Source organism: Aspergillus piperis, assembly GCF_003184755.1.
Source record: "Aspergillus piperis CBS 112811 unplaced genomic scaffold BO85scaffold_32, whole genome shotgun sequence".
Lineage (NCBI taxonomy): Eukaryota > Fungi > Ascomycota > Eurotiomycetes > Eurotiales > Aspergillaceae > Aspergillus > Aspergillus piperis.
In genome coordinates, this window is record NW_020291622.1 from 260,510 (window position 1) to 280,597 (window position 20,088).

Consider the following 20,088-nt stretch of genomic DNA (forward strand, 5'->3'; position numbering starts at 1 on the left):
TTGCAGGGATATTCAGAGTCCATATGCAGTAGAATAATATTGAGATTTTGAAATACTATGTATGTTATTACAGTGCTGGCTTGAAGTTGAGCATGTGTGGTGAAGAGGAAATTAAACCAATGAGGCTTTAGAAAAGATATAGCAAAATAAGGAAACATTAATGTGACTTGAGTAATAGTTCAATGGAAAAGAAGTTCGGTATAGGATTTCATCAGACTCTAAGATTTGCATCGCACATTCGCAGTTCGTCTTCCGGTTCATATACACATGGGCATCTAAAAATCGTGAAAAGGGGGGGGGCCTCGCAAGAGGGGAAATAAGGGAAGTATGGAAGATAAAAAAAAGAAAGATAATGGAAGAAATAAACATCAGCATGAGGGGGTATGAATATGCACATGAAACAATAACAATAACACCTGTAGTAACTTATAGGAACATCGCTAAAAAGTCAAATGCACGAACGAGGGGACATGTTCGAAAATTGAGAAAGAAGGTTAGAATGAGTATCCGGGGTTAGATATCATTTCCTGATGAAGAAGTCAGTTTAGTATTTGGACTTTCCGACAAGTCCGAAGGTGTATGCTGCTTCAGCTTCACTCTTCATTTGGATCATATAGATCTTGGAGCTCCCGACGGTAACACCGCCCTTCTTGGGCATGGCTCCGCCTTCGTTTTCTTCCCATACGGACACGGCGATACCGGTTCGAGCAACTCGCTCGAAAGAGCTTTCACCTAGGCAGACGTCAAGGAGGACCTCCCCGCGTGTCTTGCCTCGGACGAGGATACGTTTCTCGGGCTCCGCTCCGCGTCGGGGAGAAGCGGATCCAGATGCTGGGGAAGTGTCTTCGGCTCCTTCTGCAATGCTGTTGGCATCACCGCGCCCGCTGGCCGTATCAGAAGCACGAGGTGCTGAGGGCGCAGGCATAATCGTGAGTCTTGCAGCACCCATATCGCGCCACTTGGATTGAGTTTCACGCAAGTAAAGTCGGATCTTAGCGTTGGACAGACCGATACCATCACTGCCTTTGATGGCGGCTGCGATACGACCAATGCCGGAAGAAGGAGAGGCATTCGATCCGGAACCGATGGAGCTTGAGTATAAGCTGTCTTCATTTTGCCCATCGCGAGAGGTGAGCGAAGAACGAGAGATGTTAAACATCTTGCTTCCCCCTCCGAACCGCTTCAGTGCTGAGAATGCACTGCTCATAGTTCCTACGCTACTCTCGGAGTTGTCGGCAACCGACCGTGGGGAAACAGATGCACGGTAGCTCCGCCTGCGTCGTGGCCAGCCGAACAATCCACCATTCTTCGTTGTTGATTCCACGGGGGCTGGCTGCTCTGCGTAAGGTCCTCGGGCATTCTGTAGGGCTATGTAGGTTGGGTTGTTGATGCGCGCTTGATTGATGAGACCGTATAGGAATTCGCACTCGTCGGCGTTTCGAGATCGAAACATGATGTTGTTACTCCAGTTGATCTTGGACCGTTTGGTCGGAGGGGAGCGAATACTTATATCAATGGCTGTTCCGCGACGGATAGGCACAAGGGGTGTGAGCTCAAGGGCAATCAGTGGGCGTGCTTTCTTCGTGTCGCTGTCATCTTCCTCCATCCCGGCTGGTGCATTACCCACGTCATATGCTTCGATGAGCCCAGGACTGACTATGACCTTACAATCATCGGGGAAGATGCTATCCCATGAGCCCTTCTCTGACCAGGCGAAGACTGATGCAATCACTGTGGACGACTTGCTCGGTTGCGAAGGAACGGATCTATATCCGCCCTGAGAGGCCGAGTTGGACAGTGACAGAGAGCTACTAGCAGACGTGGCTTCTGGAGCCTGGGCCTTTGGCTTGGTCGGAGCTTCAAACGGTGGCAGTGATGCGTGCTCATCCCCTGATTCATCCGAGCTGTCCGTGTCCGAATATTCGGAGCCCGAATGCACTTCATACCGACGCACAGTCGATGTATCAGAATCCGAGTACGAATCCGAAGCAGTAGACGGTTCATATTCATGCTTTAGGGGCGAGGAGCCACGGCGTCTAGTCCGCACACCACTAGGGCTAAGCACAGGGGTATTTGGCAGGCTGGAGCCAATGGAACTCGGTGACCGAGAATGAGTCGGCGGAGGTGGTGGGGACTCATCATCGTCAACCTGGTCCGAACCCGAGTGCTGGCGAGAATGAGTCTTGTCCTTGCTAGGAGTTTCGGGGATGTCATCATATTCCACGGGAGGGAAATCGTCGTCCTCCGTGGAGGCCAAAGAGTCCGAGATGTATGTCTGACTGCTGCCCTTTCTGAGTTTTGGAATTAGAGGAAGATCCATTGACGGCACGGAAGACACTCGGGGAGAACTCTTTTCAGGGGTACTCTTCGTTGGAGTTTTCGGGTTCTGCTGCTGCTGCTGCTTGGGTTTCTTCTCTTCTGAGCGTTTGGCTTCCTCGTGGACTGAATGGGTTCCTCGATCCAAGCTTGGGTCTGTTGGTGTGGTAGGGCTAGAAGGAATGATCTCTCCATTTCTGTTGACCCTCTTGGCCTTTGACCGTTTGAGGCCCGGGGAAGGTCTGTCATCGGCCGGGAAGCTTTTTCGGGGTTCCCTGGCATGCAAGATAGATTGCGGAGGCGGGGACTTGATCGATAACTCGTCACCAATAGCATAGTCCGACTCTGGAGTTACTGCACTTTGCAGTGAAGTACGGGCCTCACTGATCCAGGAGCTCACGGTACTTGGATCCGAAAGATGATCCTTAGGGGTCAAGGATCGACGCAAGGTACGAGAAGTAGGCTTCTCTCCGATAGGAACGTTGACATTTGAAGGACTTGGTGGGGCTTTTTGTGCCTGAGAGGCTTCGTTGGCTGAGGATATAGTTTTTGCTCGTTGGCGCTTGGTCCTGTCGATAAAGCTCTGGGTTCTACAGATAGCCGGTGGGAGAGGATTCGAGCCCAGCATCTGAACCCATTCAAATCCAATATCCTCTTCATCAATTTGAAGCACCAGCAGTTCTTGCCAGGATTTGGTATGGTTCGGGCCACTGCGTAGCATGACCACGATCTCGCCCTTCACGTCGCCGTTGCGAGCAGAGACACGGCCAACCTCGATAGGAGGGAATAGCAACCAACGATCTGTATGATCAATTTCGCAGATTAGTAGATCTCCGCCTGCTTTATTCCCACCGGCCCCGTCTCTTAAGAGGAGCTCTGCGCGGCAGTCAATGATCTGGCCACTTGTGTGGTACAAGGAAAGATTGAAGAAATCGCGGGCCCGGACTCTCCGGCTTCTGTCAACAGTAACTCCAGGAAGTGCACCCAAGGTCGCAGGATCTCTGGCACGCGTAGCGTCAACGTTGGCAGCAGATTCATCCTCAAGCCTTGCTCTCTCTTCGCGCGCCCGGCGGCGGGCGTCTGTCACAAGGCTCTGATATACCGCAGCAACATCCTCGGCCTTGGGAGATGGCTGAATGGTCTTGATTCCTTTGAAGGTCTTTGCGAGGTACTTCAGGCGTACGAGAGGTCGCTTCAGAAGGTAAGCCACGTCAACCTTCTCACCGTCACTATCCACCACATCACCGTTCTCATCCCTTGCCATGCCCTCGTCCAAACTCTTTGTGTCGGTATTGTCGCCTGCCTCGCCTTCTTCAAGAGGCGCGAGATTGACGATGACGTCTTTAAACCCCAGTCTCCAAGCCTTGAGGTATTCGCGATATACTCTCTGTGCCCCATTCGCCCAGTTAAGTAGAGCTTCCACATCATCCTGCGGGATGCGCTTGTGCAGCGTCTTCAGTCGCTCAATAGCAACTCCCATGTCCACTATGGGCTTGCTGAAATTCACCTCATCCTTTGGATCGGCAGAAGGTCGAAAGAGTCCCGCCGCAATGGCAGAATCAGATTTTGATAGCACACATGTCAAGAGGACTGGAATAACACCACCGACCAGGGTCTTAAGCTCACGCATGTATTTTACCTCGTCAGCAGCCAGCTCCTTTAGGAGGTCAGGAATGTTTTCTGTAGTGATGCGACTCTTCGTTTTCAGACTCCTGGCAGACCGAAGGCTTCTACTCCGACCACTTGGAGCAGACAGGACTGATATCAAATCATCATGAGTGGTGAGGCGCCTCTTTAACTGGGAGGAGATTGCAGGAAGTGAGTTGGGGTCGAATTGGTCCCTTTTCTCCTCCTCGTCGAGCTTTGCCTGGGTGGACTCTGCCTCCCGTTTTTCCGATGCGGCATCTTGTCCTGATCCTGTAGCATTCTTCGTTGTGCTCATGGATTCAACAGACGCGATTGTCGAGAGGGGATGGGCCCCTGTCGTGGGAAATGGCTTTCGACGACCAAGGGGCACCGGTGCATTATTCGCAGACACTTCGGAGCCCTCTGACAGCTGTTGGGACTCAGTCTCTGATGCATTATCGTTGTTGGCACGGGGTCGTTTGCCAACGGGTAGCTTATCAGCGCCTGATGACCGCGGTTTCTCCTCACGCTCTGTAGGTGCCCTGCGTTTGTCCGAAGTAGCGCTGTCCTTCTTGGGCTCTGCTTTCTGTTCTGCTGTGTTTGATTGTTCGCTTGCAGTCGGGCCTTCTTTCCTCTGCGCTGGCGGATCATCCTTCTTCGATGTGTCGCTCGCAAGGGGAGGCTCAGTATCGCACTTGTCCTTCGGCACATCCTCTTGCTTCACGGGTTCCTTGTTCTTGCCGGTTCTAGTGTTTAATGGCGCGGGTATCTCGACATCGGGCTCCATGTCCTCGACGAACGGGTCAGGCGTTTCAGAAAGCCATGCCTCTATTTTAGCGCCTCGGTTGGGTTTCGGAGGTTCCGGTTTAGCGAACATCTTTTTTGATTCATCGAGCATATGGGAGAATATGCCGCCTTTGGGGGGCTTCACCGTTCCCCGGCCTCTAGATGCAGCACCCCGGGGTACTGGATTTGGACCTCGCGCCCGTCGCCTGGAGAGTTCTGAGAAGTCGGCCTCGCTTGTCGCCCACTCGGAGTCCTCGTACAGTCCTCCGTCCCTTGTCTTTGCACTCTGCGACAGCTCCGACCGTGCACGTGCATGGGTTTTGTCGGCGGTTGCAGGTCGCGAAATGGACTTGGAAGATCCATTGTGAGACGCACTTTCCTCCTCGGCCTTGTCCTCAGGTATTATATCGACATCTCGAGATGCCCTCGATTTTCTCCGTTCTCTTGTCGCGAGGTCGGATGCTATAGCAGCCCTGCCCCTTTCCTTGTTGCGGGACGGAGAGGGCAATATTGTGTCCTCCCGCGCACCTTCCGCCTCGTCACCCTGCGGAGAACGTAGACGGTCATTTGTGGTATACTCGGCAATGCGTTTCGGCGGAGGGAGCCTGGAAGAAGGCGTTTGGGTAGGGGTTCGGTTCAGCTTCCAATGCTCATCACTAATGACTCGTTTGCGAGGCGTGCTTTTGCTGCGTTTCCTCGTTCCAGAGCCATTGGAACTACCAGATCCCTTATCTTCGACCACTTTGGAGTTGGTATCGGCTGTTGAATTCTCCTCGTCGTCGTCATAGCAAACCCCATCATTGGCTGTGATTACCCCGCCCCCCTGCTGCTGCCACTTGCGAACCTTTGCCCGCACTGAATTTGTATCGTAGATGCCTAGGGGTACTCCAATGTCGAGCGGTTTCTTGGTCGGGGATATTCTGGTGCCTCCCCCACGGTTGGAGGGGCGCTGCGGGTTGGCAGGAGTCGGCATGGAAATCTGCGACCGGAACCAGGCATTAGCAGTGAAATTGAGGTCGCGGAGGTTGATCGAGATGTCAGACGGAATCAGCGGATAGATGCGATCGCAGAGCTGACAATTTTTTTGGAGGGTAGTGTGAACAAAGAAAGATAGGGAAATCCACCCACCGACGTCACCAGTTGTTTGTTTATGGGAGGGGAAGCTCACTCGAGTTCGAGACACCGACAGCACATACCCTGGTAAACAACCACAAGGTAGCGGTTCTGCTGGGGAGAGAGCAATTAATTGGGACACCACAAAAGCAAAATACGAATTCAAGACAGAATATGCAACGCGAAAGTCAAGAACAAGCAAGGAATTGAGCGAGAATAGGCGGTCAAGTGCAGAATGGAGACCAGACGTAGGCAGCGCAGCTTCACTAGTCTAGTAGTACACACGGACGGCGCTGGTTTAGAGTGTCGAGTAGCTGGCGCGGGGAGACAATCAGTTGCTAATTTGGATGTCTTCAGAGGCCCTCATTCCTTTCCGAGAGTTTGAAGAGGCTCTTTCAAGAAGAATAATCCACAAGGCCAGCCTGGATGCACAACAATAACAACACAACACAACACACCAGTGTGTTGATCCAGTTGTGTCTGGTTCTGGTGGTGCCTATACTTCGCTGGAACTGCGGGACGGACAACAGACGGACAGGACACACTTTCGGCCCTCTTTGGCAGAAAGGCTGCCCGGGAAACCAGCTTGAACTCTGCGCCACTCACTGGGCCCCAACCAATTCCATGGCCAGAATGCCCCGTTCGTCACAGATCTGGCGCCCAAGTTTAGTTTGCACCAGCCAACCGCATTCCGCCAGAAATGATGATTTGCTGCTGCTCTTGGGCTCGACCGTTCAGAGCTCAATTATTCATTCCCCGACCGGTGGTTCGACCCTCCCTTTTTCTCTCAAGTGGAATCGAATGGATCAGGTACATCCATCCAAGATTCCAGACTTGTAGGGAAATGCCCCCCTCTATTTATCTATCCATCCCTTCCCTTCTTTTTCTTTTCTTTATTCCAGCTTACCCTGCACGGTCATGGTCATAGCTGCTGGCTGATGAGATGCACATGGGCCCTCAATCCCCACCTGACTTTGCGGCCTCTGCATCCCATGCCTCGCACCTTGTCACTACCCTGGCCGCCCAAGGTCGTGGTCGTTTGAAAGTTCCTCAACTCTTTCTGTTTGAAATCCGATAAATAGAGCAGTCATATTGCACCGCGGAACAGTAGCCGTGAGACGATCATTCCGGTGTAATTAACGTGTTTCTCGGAGCTATACCTTCTGTTTGCCGGAAGAGCAGGAATGCCTAAACCGATCCACCGGGGGCTACGCGTCACAGAGTGGGCTAAAAAGGGAAAAGTATTCTACCTGGTTTATTGATAATTCGAGTGCGTTGTCATGCACTGGGCTATGCGGGTTGCTTTTTCCCACTCGGGTGCTGTTGATTGGAGACTCGACAAGAGAGGGCTGTTCCGGCCGAAGCGAAGATCATCTCATGCGGGAATGCCCTCTGAGATTAAACGCATGCATGGTCAGGGAAAGGTCAAGGCCCTTGGTCTGCGTTAGCCAGCACTACCCCTCATCTAGATGCTGTTCCGTTTATAACACGGGTGACATCATCTCTCACTGTACGTTTTCCTTATCGGTCCTTGCGCTGTTTGGAAGTATTTTCCACGGCTCTAAGAGCCTCTGTTATTGTCCGGATACTCCGGTAGAGATAGTCTAGGTCCATCGTCAGCTCTAAACGAGTGGGAAACAAGCAAGGGAGCCGTGAGACTGGAACGTACAGAATGGAACCACAATCCAGATGAAATTCATGAGAAAATAGTACACCCAAAAGTAGTAAGGCTCCGGGCGGCAGTACGGTCGGTCATGAACGTAGTGATCGAACAAGCTGGTCGCATAGTACAGAGCATCGCCATAGAGGTGGCTCATGCACACGATGATCTGCAATGGATGGCGCAGAGGGTGCTGAGAAATGGTCAAGTATGCGACCAGGAAACAGAGCGGGCCCCAAAGAAGCTATTCCAGTAATTTAGCAACGGTGTCGCAGACGGAGCTAAGGAGGACAATGAGCAGGGGTCCCTGCAGCCACGGGTGCACCTACGACCGTGATAGTCTCCATGCATAAGACGAGGGTATCTGAAGTCATGTATCGCGAATCCGACAGGGCATATTCCTTCCATAACTGACCGAAGAAGTCCTGCGCGGATGCCATACGAGCATGGTTGATCATAAAATAACCCTCGAAGAAGCAGTGAATCGTACCCGCTGGGGGTTCACACTGCAATTAGCATCGAAAATTGCTGTCTCGCTGTTGAAGCAGTACGTAAATAAGAAGTCCGACTTACAGAGGGCAAACCACAGGATAGCAAGACGGTCGGCATTCTTTAGCGTTGGTCGGAGTCTACTGGTCAGGGTGAAAATTATTCCCAGTAAAGCTGCCGCGCCCACGCTAGCAGTACTGAGGATACTGAGTAAGGAAGCCTCGTTGGGAGCATAACCATGGATTTGAGCATCGAGGGGGTAGTAGGGATGGGGTAGAGCTTTCGATTCCACGGTAGTCATTGTGTTGAGTCCTTCGATTGAATGATCGATGGTTGGATTGACAGAGGCTCGAACAGGAAGAGGTCTCTCACTTATGTATGGCTCCAGTAGTCGGTCGGAATAAAGTATAGTGTGGATGCTCAATAGATTTTCCCCAATTCGGTAAGGAGAGTACAGTAAATAACCAGACCTATCCAAGCGACTGGACTGGGGAGCCAATGTTCTCAAGCAAGTACCACTGGTTGAATCTCTTCTCAAATCGTCTTCTCTTGCTCTCTTTTGTGAACAACTGGATATCATGAAGGAAGCAGCTCTGAATAGCAATTGCAACTCATTCAGCTGATCCGCACGGAACTAACCTGATGGAGCTAGCGGGATTAGTGTCCTCAGGCAACGACAGCTTCTCCGCAACTCTCTCCCCCCCAAAGGTCCGCTAACTGTTTGACCGACGCCAGCTTGTATCGTCCGATGTCGCCATCTCCGTGATTCTGCTCCTCTCACTCATTCCATGGGGTCGGTCACCTTTGCTGATTACGCGCTCTCCGGCAATGGCACCTGGTCCTTTTAGACGCAAGCCCCTGGGGCTTGACGTGCCCCGCCCCGCTACGGTCGTCGAGTCGCCGCCTGGCATTGCGGCCCTCTTCGTCATTCGTTTCGATATCAAGGCCGGGTGAGGAATTCCAAGTCTGTCTTAACAGCAACCCGCGCCAAATAATTATGATTACTGACGGCTCTTCCGGAATGCAGATACGTGATATCGTGGAAGCGTACTGTTCCCGGGGGTAAGTAGTACCCTGCTGCTTCAACGGTTCTCCCCGTGATAGCGTCGCCTAACCCAGCCGATCATATAGTTGAAGTTGAAGGAGCTGTGGAGTACAAGTCGCTTCCATCTGGTCTACACAATGTCTCAGAAGATCTGGTGTACGTATACTACGGCTTCGTCCGGTCTTGAATGCTTGCTAATAGCTCGGTCTTGCCAGATACTTCGTCCACGAGCAATATGCTGGCATCAGCGCGTTTGTCAATTGGCCGGCTGAGGAAGCGGAGCGAAATGCAAAGATGTTTGCTATTGGGGTTCTCGTCCCATTAAGCTCCGGAAGATTGGGGAAAAGCTGGAGACATGCTCCCAAGCTCAAAGAACTGGCGGCGTAAGTTGAAATCGGCCATGCGCTGTCCTTTTGATCCGGCCGTTGACGCTTTCATGATCGCTTCCAGGAACTATGCCGAGGATATGTCCAATACGCAACCTTTAACAGAGTACTGGGATAATTACGAGATCCGTGAAAGTGATTCTTCCGCTATGCCACCCGATTCCCCCATGGAGTCTCCTCTCAGTCTCCGGCTGCGGGCCCATGGTGATCTAAGAGATGCCGTCCATCGAACCCGCGCTTTCAGTGATGCAATTGTGTTGGAAACGCCCAGGCCGGCCCTGACGCCCTTCCACCCAGCCTCCTCGCTCCCTAATTTTCTAGATTCCTTCGGTCCTCTCCTATTTCCTCTGTACAGAGCAGCACTGCTGCGCAAAAGGATCCTTTTCATGGCCGAAGCGCCAGTACAAGAGCCCTGTAGCTATGGTATGATTGCTATTCAATATCATTCACCCATGCTTACAGTCAAACAGTGTACGATCTTTCTTTATTGGCCTCCTTACCTAATTCGCTCCTTCCTTTACTGCCGCAAAACGGTTTACCCTCTCCGCGACCTCGCCCATTGTTCAATGTCGGCATTCATGATATTCCTCACCTCTCATCTTTTGTGGGCACTTCGGTCAATGCAGAACATGACGCAGCCTGGATTGCATGCAGCACAGACAGCGTTTTGACCATGAAGCCTGAGCTCTTCGATGTCCTCGTCACCTTACCTCCCGCTCACGCCAAGAACGCCGCAGAGAAGGTATTTCCTACTATTGCCATCTTTCATACGCAACCGCCAAAGGGCAAGACGCCCCAATCCATCGAAGTCAGAGCAACCCAGCGCGATGCACGACGTTACGCTACCCTACGCAAGGGTCTTCGACACGTAACCCAAGAAGAAGAACCAGCATCCACTGAAGCCGACGACGACTCGGACGCAGCCTCGACGTACTCATCCAGTCCCATTGTCGAACCTCTCTCATGGACACGCTTGGCATACACCTCCTTCATATGGTGGGCATCAGCCGGCGAGAAGCGCGACGGTCTCTCCGAAGAAGAGGAAGAAGAGCACCAAATGGAACAGGACACGCGCCTGCTAGCCAGTGTAGAAACTCTTCCCAGCCCACCCTCTGGATCTCTCGGCCGGCGAAGCATTCAAGCGCAGGAATCGACCCAGCCGCCTGAAATCGCCCTAGTCGCGTACTTCCGTCGCCTCACAGCCCAAATCTTCATCACTCTATCCGACGTAGTTGCCCGGCACGATAGCCGCAATTCCCCCGATGACGATGAAGATGACGACGAAGAGATACCCGAAGAGGACACCATTCCTTACGAAGATGATCCAGAAGACGATGAAGGTCCCGGCCCTTCCCTTACCATTGGCCGACAATCCACCCAAGAAGACGATTCCAGATCTCCATTGCTACAACAGCAGACAGAGACTGGCACGCGCGACACAAGAGCCTCCTATGACGATAGCGACCCAGTAAAGATCACTTCTGAAGATCTGACCCAGATGGGCCTGGATATCTGGAGTACAGCTGACCGTCTGTTTGTCGAGGAACTCGTTCACCTGTGGTGGGGTCGGAAGGCACGTGTGGATAGTGCGAGGATCAGATGTTGCGGTATTTCCATCATATAAACGGTGTATGTGCTAGTTAGGCTGCAATAGTGGGTTGCATCCTACTTCTTGTTCGTTTCTTCTTTCTATATTTCGAGATCGTCTTGTCTGGCACTATGTGTACGCATGAAAGTATATACGGCCCGGTATTAGCATTTATAGACTGTCTAGTCCATCTCTAGGAATGCTCGTGCTAGGATAATAGTTATACTACTACCCAAATGACTTTCATAAGAATGGCGAGTTCACATTGAAAATGTCATGTCAATATCATAAAGGTTCTAGTCTTCATCCAAACAGCATCTTGAAATCCACCAGTCAGGCATCGTAGAAATCAACCTATATACAAAAAAGGGTGGGATCATCAAGCAAAAAGGATCAAAAAAAATCACTAGACAAAGGAGAGTAGAGAATGATCTAAGAGAATGTCAAGGCTGATAAGCGATGCTCATTCGCCATGGAGTTGGGATAAAATAATAGCAAGGACCAGAATAACAAAGCAATCAAGTGGGAGAAAATCAACCTCTTGATATATGCAGGAGGGAAATAAGTAATGGTCATGGCTTTTAGCAACAGGCATAAGAAGAAATGGACACAAGAGAGCACCGTTTATGCCCAACAAAAATCAACATCCAAAAAGACAAAAACGCCATTTCGCTCGGAGGACCAGGGTATCAAGAGAGAGTTGAGTCGTTAACCAAGAATATGAGGAATGAGAGATGGTTTTGGATCGTTGAGTCAAGCGCACTGAACCTGGCTGTCATGTTCAGCCAGTGACGAGACGGCGGTTTCAGTAGTGGGACATTTGGATAGGAGCGCTCATATCCCTCCGACTTCTGATGGAACCGTCGCTTGCATCTGGATTCTGGACGCCAGGGTACCGTCGAGCGCTCCGGACAGGAGTAACTCCCATGCCTCCCGAGCGGAGCCCGCTTTCACTGGCACTGACAGACCTCTTCATGGTGTTTGCTCTCTCTCTCCGCGCTCTAATCTGAGCCAGTGCTTCTTCTCGGCTGATGGGGGTCCCAGGAACGTCGGAAAAGCGATTTGATCCCCCATCATCGCGCAGAGGAACCTTCGTGGGGTCATTGTGCCTCTCAGGGGTGCCGGCTTCATGTCCAATGGGCATCACAGGATCCCATGGCACATCAACAACCGCTGGCGAGGGGTGGGCTTTCGGAGTAGCTTCACGATCCGTTATAGGATCAAACGGAGCCTGGCGCTGAAGAGACCCATACTTCGGGGCAGGGCTACCAGACATCACACGGGCGTCTATTCCGTGTTCAGGGTAGGCTGCTGGTGACTGATGATCGTTTGCAGTAGCCTCGTTGGCCTTTCGGGGAGATCCTCGTACAGGAGAAGGGAAGGTGTGGAAGGTCCCAGTGGCAGGTGAGAATGTTATCAAAGGTTCCTCCGGAGGCTCATCGTCGTCGTCATCGTCAACATCCTGGATCTCCTCGACCTCTTCAACGATTTCATCCACATCTTCATCGACATCATCCCCGGCCACCTCGCGCTCGGCTGCTTCTTCTCCGGCAGGATCCTCCATCAGTATTTGTTCCTTGACACTTGTCACATATCTAGGCTCGCCTTTAGGAGTATGAGACGGACTTGGCTCCTCTGGTGCAGCAAGTGCGTTCTGGTCATTTTTGCGATGTTTCGGGTGTTCCAGCTCATCCTTTTTCGTCGTAGCCACGCTTTGCGGTTCATGGGTATGAGGAACGCTTTTCTGCTCTGCCAAGCGGCAAGTGCAACGTTTAAAATGGCACTCCAGGCGCAAGAATTCGAGCATTCCCTCGGCGTCGACTCTGAGTTGACGCTCGCACCTGAGGGTCTCCTCCAGCTCAGCAATTTGTTCCTCATGTACATCGAGTGTCGTGATCTCCGCGGCCTCCTTTCTAGGAGTTACGTCTGACATCCTTTGCCTCTTGGGAGGCGTATCCTTGACCGGTGAAGATTCAGCGACATTGGCTTGAGGCGGGTTGGCTATTTCCTCAGCAGAACGTTTGGGTCTCCGAGGGGTAGGTGTCAACAAGAGATTGAGATCGCCTTCAGTCAGCGACATTCGTCCAATATCGTTCTTCTTCTGCTGCGCTTGCGCTTCGAGCTTCTGCGAGTGGTTGTTGGCCTCGGCGGCCCGTAGCTGTTCTTTAAGGACCTCCATCTCCTCCGTGAGACCAGCAATAGCATAAGCGCGTTCAAAAGCCTCCTGTTTCGCTTGTTCTTTTGCTGCTCGCTCTGCCTGGGCCTCGTCTTTGTATCCTTTTGCTTCGTTTCTTGCGTTTTTCAGCTCCTCCTGTGTTTTCACCAGAACGGAGCCAGCTCGAAAAGCTTCCTTCCTTGCCTTCCTAATTTCTTTTTCGAAAATTGATCGCTCATGGGCCTGGCGTTCTTTTGTTGTTTGCAGTTCTTCCAGCAGGGACTCCAGTCTTTCACTTATCCGACGCTCCCGCGACTGGGCTTCAGAAAGCTGAGCGGAAACATTGGCCAACGCCGATTCAGCCTCTTCGCGCCCAAGAATAGCCCGCTGGAGAGCTGCCGTAGATGCTGCTGAAGGCTGTGAACCCTGTGCGGGGCTGTTTCCTCGCGACAAGTTGTTCAGATACGCGACCTTGGCCTGTACATCGGTGAGTCCCCGGGGAGTCTTCCGCTGAATGTTGAAAATATCCGATGACATTGAGGGTGAGCCAAGTCCGATCTGCTGGTTCATCCGGTCTGGTGACAGGGGATTGAGGGCCTTTGTCGGGCTCGGCGTCGCGCTCGATGGAGAATCCATCGCGGCAGTATGTGCTGTTGCTGTGGGTGGTTAGTGTAATAAAATGATGCGTTCACTCAAGACTCAAACATGACAGTCGTGTCTCGAGGGATTGTGAAACTAGTAGGTGCCGAAGGGAGCCCCGTGGAAAATCCACCTGGAGTGGAGGTGAGAGGAGAGTAGTGCTCGGTTGATGATCCCCTAATCGGTGACGCACCCACAACAATCAACCGATCCCGCCGATTCCACGCTTGTTTGTTGCTCGCGCCGCAGTCCCGTGACCGTTGCCCGGGACAACTATAACTAGCCGCATTGGGAAGGCGGGGTTCACGTGTCACAGAATCTTCCACTAGTCCCAGATAGGCAACCAGCGCATCCAGTGGTCTGTGCGTCCACTGCTTGTGATGCCATCAGTTGCCCACGATTATGAGGTTGTGGGTGCTGTGTTCTAGACTCACAGATAATTTGAAGGTCCTGGACTGCACTGAGATTGGCTTCTGCAAATTTCGGTACTTCTTTCAGGAGCCTTTGTGGAATTGAAATCCCCCCGCATGTGCATCACCCTGTAGGATCCATCTGCGACAGCTGCATATATTTTCTGGGTGCAACGCCAATGTGGGACATAGTAATTGTCAACACCGACCATGCATGAAATCATCACCCTACAGCTCGGTCAACGAGCTAATTACCTGGCCACACATTTTTGGAATCTCCAGGTTAGTGAGTCAATTATCCGGCTGCGTTCCTCGTCCAATTTGCATTCCATAGCTGACAACCCTGGCAGGAATCCTACTTCACTTACAACGAGGAAGAGGAATCTCCAGTAGACCATGACGTCCATTTTCGCCCAGGCGTCGGCGCCGATGGGTCGGAAACATACACCCCTAGGTCTGTCATATATGATCTGAAAGGTGGCTTTGGCACGCTCCGCAAGTACAACGCTTTGTACGAGTTGACTGAAGATGCCACCCCGGGCCAGGGTCTATGGTGGGTTTTCACCTTCCTACGTACTCTCTTTTATCCGAGGCAAATGCAATATTAACAATGGGATTGTAGGGACGGAAAGGAGATTTTACAACAGCAAGCGCCAATTCCCCAGAGTGACTACCAGAAGAGCCTCGACGCGGGGCTACCTGCTCCAACGCTCTCTGCAGAGACAGTGAGGTACTGGTCGGATTATAGCCGGCTGTTCTATCACCCTCGCTCCATTGTGCAGCTCAACGACTATGAGTTAAACTCCAAAATCATGCCTTTTGAGGATTGGACTGTTGGCGAAGAACTGTTCAATGAGCTCGACAAAGAGCATGACTTGCTCGACCGAGACGTCAGACCTTTCGCAGAAGAATGCGATCAGCTGCGTGCACTGCAAATATTCACCGGCTCTGACGACGCATGGGGCGGCTTTGCTGCAAAGTACATTGACAGGATTAGGGACGAATATGGCAAGAAGTCCGTCTGGGTTTGGGCCATTGAGAACGGAAAGAAGGTCGATCGGGTGAGTGCTTCTACGATATGTTCTAGGTCTATGTGAAGCTTACACTGGATCATATGGCAGCAAACTCAGTTCAAGAGGGATTTGAACAAAGCTCGGTCTGTACATGCCATCTCCACACAGGCATCGCTGTATGCGCCCATTATCGACCCTCCAAGTCGAATCCCCCGATCTATCTATCTCGATCCTCGATCGGAATGGTACACTTCGGCCTTGGTGAGCGCCGCCATGGAAAGCGTGTCACTTCCCACGCGACTGCGTCCATATCACGACTTTGAGGCGTCCCTGGCCGGTGATGACAGTATCCATAAGATATTCGAGCTGCAATCTACAATCGTGCAGGATGGTGAAGATGCCGCCAGATCGCCTACCAAACCATCGGATGATAGTGATGAGAAAGAACCTGGAAGCTCGCCGATCAAGAAAGACTTTGATCTGGACTTCACCTACGACGGGCTGACCTGCCAAAAATCCCACCATGTCTTCAACCAGCTTCAAGTTTCACGGGGAGTTGCCGATCGGGAGAATGAGTCGGGCGGGGAGGACCAGGGTATCCTCCGCAGAAAACGACACTTTAACTCGGAACCAATGTTCCAGAGGTCAGACAAGCCCGCTGAACTCGTTCCATGCAGTCACATCGTTAACATTACATATAGGTTTCATACGACCCTACCTTTCCCGGTACTGGACAGCTTCCCTCAGAATATGTTCCCGGAACTCAGATCGAAGGAGAAAATCAGTATTTTTGCCGCATTGACTGTCTCTTCGCGAACGGCAGAGAGACTGAAAGTCTACGAGACATTGGCTGGACGAGTGGCTGGCGTGGATGAGCGGGAAACTTTAGTCAATGGGTTGGGCGAGATCCGCGAGACATACGAGACAGGATGGATGAGCGATTCTGACTTCGACGATGACTAGCCATATAAAAAAAAATATAGCTCACACTTGCATCGTACTTGTAACATCATTGATCACACCTTGCAGATGGAAATATCTAGTTGGACCCTGAAGCAGCTGGTTCCTTTTAAGCACGCCGATCGGGGCGGCGATCGGCGGAGGCAAACAGAACAAACAGCGAACCGGTCGGCCAAACGTGGCCTCTGTGCAATCATCGCGCCTTTCATCGCGAATCTCATTTCTTGGTCCTACTTTCGCTTACTGCCAGGTGGCCAGTAATTCCAACTGTGATTGTGGCCTAGATGACTCTGTCGTTCTAGATCTTGCGTACGTGGTCTGTTTCCTTCCACAATGCTTCCCTCCAGCCAGCTAACCGGCTCATAGTTCACGACAGCTACTTTCACTATTCAGCCCACCTCCGGACCCTGAATCAAACCTATTCGATGTACCAATAGCTGTTTTCACCAATCGCTCTTTCAAATTATAACCGAGAGAAGAAAAGTTGTTACTTAATATATTGGATGGGGAATTATTGGATTTTTGTAATAAGCAGAAGGTATGCGACAATGTGTGGAGGACGACTATCAGGGACGGAAGGATTTACTGACTCTTGCAGCATCAGAATTATACAGACCATGGCTCCCGGCAGCCAGCGACGGTCCTATGCCTCGCTCACCTCCCTCCCCGTACTCTCCCTAATTCTACCGTTTCTCCTCTTTGTCCTCAGCTTTCCTTCCCCAGCCGCGGCTGCGGGTTCCGCAGTCCTTGGTATCGATGTCGGTACAGAGTACCTAAAAGCTACGCTCGTCAAACCCGGAATTCCGCTTGAGATTGTTCTCACCAAAGATTCGAAGCGCAAGGAGTCCGCCGCTGTAGCGTTCAAGCCTACCCGCGAGGCCGATGCCTTGTTCCCCGAGAGATTCTACGGTGGCGACGCCTTGGCGCTAGCGGCACGGTATCCCGATGATGTCTACTCGAACCTCAAGACCCTGCTTGGACTTCCTTTCGATGCGGACAATGAGTTGATCAAAAGTTTCCACAACCGCTATCCTGCCTTGCGCCTGGAAGAGGCGCCCGGAGACCGTGGCACGGTCGGCCTGCGAAGCAACAGACTGGGAGAAACCGAAAGGAAGGATGCCTTCCTTGTTGAGGAAATCCTGGCCATGCAGCTGAAGCAGATCAAGGCTAATGCCGACACTCTGGCTGGAAAGGGATCAGACATTACGGACGCCGTGATCACTTACCCGTCGTTCTACACCGCCGCGGAGAAGAGGAGTCTGGAATTGGCCGCCGAACTGGCAGGTTTGAATGTCGATGCATTCATCAGCGATAATCTTGCGGTCGGGTTGAACTACGCAACCAGCCGCACGTTCCCCAGTGTTTCGGATGGCCAGAAGCCCGAGTACCACATTGTCTACGACATGGGCGCCGGCTCTACAACTGCCAGTGTCCTTCGCTTCCAAAGTCGCTCGGTGAAGGATGTGGGACGATTCAACAAGACCGTCCAGGAAGTCCAGGTTCTGGGAACCGGCTGGGATAAGACTCTTGGTGGAGATGCCCTGAACGATCTGATTGTCCAGGATATGATCGCCAGCCTCGTCGAGGAAAAGAAGCTCAAGGACCGGGTTTCCTCGGCTGATGTCCAGGCCCACGGAAAGACCATGGCGAGACTCTGGAAGGATGCGGAGAAGGCTCGTCAAGTTCTCAGTGCGAACACTGAGACGGGCGCCTCTTTTGAGAGTCTTTATGAAGAGGATCTCAACTTCAAGTACCGTGTCACCCGCGCCAAATTCGAGGAACTCGCGGAGCAGCATATTGCACGTGTTGGAAAGCCCCTAGAGCAAGCTTTGGAGGCTGCTGGACTGCAGCTGAGCGACATTGACTCCGTTATCCTTCACGGTGGCGCCATCCGCACACCATTCGTGCAGAAGGAGCTCGAGCGGGTTTGCGGATCTGCCAACAAGATTCGTACCAGCGTCAATGCGGATGAAGCCGCAGTGTTTGGCGCTGCCTTCAAGGGAGCCGCTCTGAGCCCTAGCTTCCGTGTTAAGGACATTCGAGCAAGCGATGCCTCGAGCTACGCTGTCGTGCTCAAGTGGGCTTCCGAGTCTAAGGAGAGACAGCAGAAGCTTTTCACTCCCACTTCCCAGGTCGGCCCTGAGAAGCAGGTTACCGTGAAGAACTTGGACGACTTCGAGTTCAGCTTCTACCACCAAATCCCCGTGGACGGCAATGTCGTCGAATCCCCAATTCTGGGCGTGAAGACACAGAACCTCACTGCCTCTGTCACTAAACTGAAGGAAGACTTTGGTTGCACGGCTGCCAACATCACCACCAAGTTCGCCATCCGCCTGAGCCCTGTCAACGGACTTCCTGAAGTCGCCAGCGGTACCGTCAGCTGCGAGGTGGAGTCTGCCAAGAAGGGAAGCGTGGTCGAAGGCGTCAAGGGATTCTTTGGCTTGGGTAACAAGGATGAACAAGCTCCTCTCGGAGAGGAAGGCGAGCCCAGCGAGTCCATCACTCTTGAGCCCGAGGAGCCTCAAGCCGCGACGACTTCCTCGGCAGATGACGCTACCTCCACCACAACTGCCAAGGAGAGCAAGAAGAGCACACCCGCAACCAAGCTGGAGTCAATCTCTATCAGCTTCACCTCATCTCCCCTGGGAATCCCCGCCCCCACCGAAGCCGAACTTGCTCGCATCAAGAGCCGCCTGGCTGCCTTCGACGCCTCGGACCGTGACCGTGCCCTGCGCGAAGAAGCCCTCAACGAACTGGAATCCTTCATCTACCGTAGCCGCGACCTTGTCGACGACGAGGAATTCGCCAAGGTAGTGAAGCCCGAGCAGCTGACCACGCTGCAAGAGAGGGCCTCCGAAGCCAGCGACTGGCTGTACGGCGACGGCGACGACGCAAAGACCGCCGACTTCCGCGCAAAGCTCAAGTCCCTGAAAGAGATCGTCGACCCAGCCCTCAAGAGAAAGAAGGAAAACGCGGAGCGCCCGGCCCGCGTTGAGCTCATGCAACAAGTCCTGAAGAACGCCAAGTCCGTCATGGACGTGATGGAGCAACAGATCCAGCAAGACGAGGACCTCTACTCCTCCAGCGTCGCAGCATCCAGCTCTTCCTCTTCCACAACCGAGTCCTCGACCACCTCATCCACCACCGCTGAAACCTCTTCCTCTGTCGGTCTCGACGAAGACCCCTATGCCACCACCTCCACCTCATCCACCACCAAGACCGCCTCGGCCACCACAACCCCCAAGCCTAGCGGTCCCAAGTACTCTATCTTCCAACCTTACGACCTTACCAGCCTCTCCAAGACCTACGAATCCACCAACACCTGGTTCGAAACTCAGCTCGCTCTCCAGGAGCAGCTCACCGTGACTGATGACCCGGCCCTCCCCGTCGCCGAACTCGACACCCGTCTCAAGGAGCTCGAGCGCGTCCTGAACCGCATCTACGATAAGATGGGCGCGGCGGCAGCCAAGTCTGGAAAGGAGCAGAGCAAGAAGAACAACAACAACAACAACGGCAAGTCTTCGAAGAAGGAGAAGGCCAAGGCGCAAGAGGAGCAGAAGAAGTCTGCTAAGGAAGAAGAGCAGAAGGAAGATAAGAAGGCTAACCGCAAGGACGAGCTGTAAATCTACGGCGGCTTGGTCTTCTGAATTATGGGAATTGAGGTAATTGGTTCCCGAAGAATCAAATTTAAAAAACACTAGGAGTTCGGATTGAGCGTTACTACTGCCACTTTCGTTGTTTTTCTTGTTGTGATATGATGAATTCATTTACACGCTAATTGAGGAAGTCCCTGTCGGGGGATTATTGGTCGGTGTTATGTAAACTATACTACTATAGATAGAATTGACTTGACTGTTCATTTACTAGTATATTCAATACAAAAACTTTATTATAAAGATTTT

The 20,088-nt window shown here is 52.3% G+C and overlaps 7 protein-coding genes across 7 annotated transcripts; 3 read left to right on the plus strand and 4 right to left on the minus strand.

Annotated features, from left to right (window-relative positions):
• Window positions 1-2: 2 nt before the first annotated feature.
• BO85DRAFT_205190 (uncharacterized protein) lies at window positions 3-515 on the minus strand. The gene has a single exon (XM_025654570.1). It carries the CDS (start codon window positions 373-375, stop codon window positions 112-114), a length of 264 nt encoding a protein of 87 aa, XP_025510336.1. The 5' UTR covers window positions 376-515; the 3' UTR covers window positions 3-111.
• BO85DRAFT_205151 (uncharacterized protein) lies at window positions 460-6,058 on the minus strand. Its single transcript, XM_025654568.1, has 2 exons — window positions 5,857-6,058; window positions 460-5,707 (listed from the first exon to the last, which is right to left on the minus strand). Exon 2 carries the CDS (start codon window positions 5,699-5,701, stop codon window positions 545-547), a length of 5,157 nt encoding a protein of 1,718 aa, XP_025510337.1. The 5' UTR covers window positions 5,702-5,707; window positions 5,857-6,058; the 3' UTR covers window positions 460-544.
• A 1,304-nt stretch (window positions 6,059-7,362) lies between these two features.
• Window positions 7,363-8,291, minus strand: BO85DRAFT_463990 (EXPERA domain-containing protein; the record flags this gene model as incomplete). Its single annotated transcript, XM_025661959.1, has 4 exons — window positions 7,363-7,445; window positions 7,511-7,745; window positions 7,831-7,994; window positions 8,075-8,291. The coding sequence occupies 4 exons, from the start codon at window positions 8,289-8,291 to the stop codon at window positions 7,363-7,365; spliced, it is 699 nt and encodes a 232-aa protein (XP_025510338.1).
• Window positions 8,292-8,705: 414 nt separating this feature from the next.
• Window positions 8,706-11,324, plus strand: BO85DRAFT_454122 (uncharacterized protein). The gene is made up of 6 exons (XM_025661207.1): window positions 8,706-8,940; window positions 9,018-9,052; window positions 9,122-9,191; window positions 9,251-9,418; window positions 9,486-9,844; window positions 9,892-11,324. Exons 1-6 carry the CDS (start codon window positions 8,819-8,821, stop codon window positions 11,043-11,045), a joined length of 1,908 nt encoding a protein of 635 aa, XP_025510339.1. The 5' UTR covers window positions 8,706-8,818; the 3' UTR covers window positions 11,046-11,324.
• Window positions 11,325-11,329: 5 nt separating this feature from the next.
• On the minus strand, window positions 11,330-13,800 carry BO85DRAFT_507561 (uncharacterized protein; the record flags this gene model as incomplete). Its single annotated transcript, XM_025664411.1, has 2 exons — window positions 11,330-12,471; window positions 12,601-13,800. The coding sequence occupies 2 exons, from the start codon at window positions 13,798-13,800 to the stop codon at window positions 11,815-11,817; spliced, it is 1,857 nt and encodes a 618-aa protein (XP_025510340.1). The 3' UTR covers window positions 11,330-11,814.
• A 439-nt stretch (window positions 13,801-14,239) lies between these two features.
• Window positions 14,240-16,238, plus strand: BO85DRAFT_454124 (misato family protein). Its single transcript, XM_025661208.1, has 5 exons — window positions 14,240-14,495; window positions 14,564-14,766; window positions 14,836-15,274; window positions 15,335-15,870; window positions 15,928-16,238. Exons 1-5 carry the CDS (start codon window positions 14,424-14,426, stop codon window positions 16,187-16,189), a joined length of 1,512 nt encoding a protein of 503 aa, XP_025510341.1. The 5' UTR covers window positions 14,240-14,423; the 3' UTR covers window positions 16,190-16,238.
• Window positions 16,239-16,415: 177 nt separating this feature from the next.
• BO85DRAFT_454125 (Hsp70 family protein) lies at window positions 16,416-20,052 on the plus strand. Its single transcript, XM_025661209.1, has 3 exons — window positions 16,416-16,495; window positions 16,553-16,724; window positions 16,785-20,052. The coding sequence occupies exon 3, from the start codon at window positions 16,804-16,806 to the stop codon at window positions 19,807-19,809; it is 3,006 nt and encodes a 1,001-aa protein (XP_025510342.1). The 5' UTR covers window positions 16,416-16,495; window positions 16,553-16,724; window positions 16,785-16,803; the 3' UTR covers window positions 19,810-20,052.
• The last annotated feature ends 36 nt before the right edge of the window (window positions 20,053-20,088 follow it).

Excerpts from the sequence above, each read along its gene's own strand:
- BO85DRAFT_454124 (XM_025661208.1), top strand. The coding sequence starts at position 14,424 with ATGCATGAAATCATCACCCTACAGCTCGGTCAACGAGCTAATTACCTG. Across the intron at positions 14,767-14,835 it reads ACCCCGGGCCAGGGTCTATG|GGACGGAAAGGAGATTTTAC; the intron begins GTGGGTTTTCAC and ends ATGGGATTGTAG. Across the intron at positions 15,871-15,927 it reads TCGGAACCAATGTTCCAGAG|GTTTCATACGACCCTACCTT; the intron begins GTCAGACAAGCC and ends CATTACATATAG.
- BO85DRAFT_205190 (XM_025654570.1), bottom strand. The coding sequence starts at position 375 with ATGCTGATGTTTATTTCTTCCATTATCTTTCTTTTTTTTATCTTCCAT.
- BO85DRAFT_454125 (XM_025661209.1), top strand. The coding sequence starts at position 16,804 with ATGGCTCCCGGCAGCCAGCGACGGTCCTATGCCTCGCTCACCTCCCTC.
- BO85DRAFT_205151 (XM_025654568.1), bottom strand. The coding sequence starts at position 5,701 with ATGCCGACTCCTGCCAACCCGCAGCGCCCCTCCAACCGTGGGGGAGGC.
- BO85DRAFT_454122 (XM_025661207.1), top strand. The coding sequence starts at position 8,819 with ATGGCACCTGGTCCTTTTAGACGCAAGCCCCTGGGGCTTGACGTGCCC. Across the intron at positions 9,192-9,250 it reads AATGTCTCAGAAGATCTGGT|ATACTTCGTCCACGAGCAAT; the intron begins GTACGTATACTA and ends CGGTCTTGCCAG. Across the intron at positions 9,419-9,485 it reads AAGCTCAAAGAACTGGCGGC|GAACTATGCCGAGGATATGT; the intron begins GTAAGTTGAAAT and ends GATCGCTTCCAG.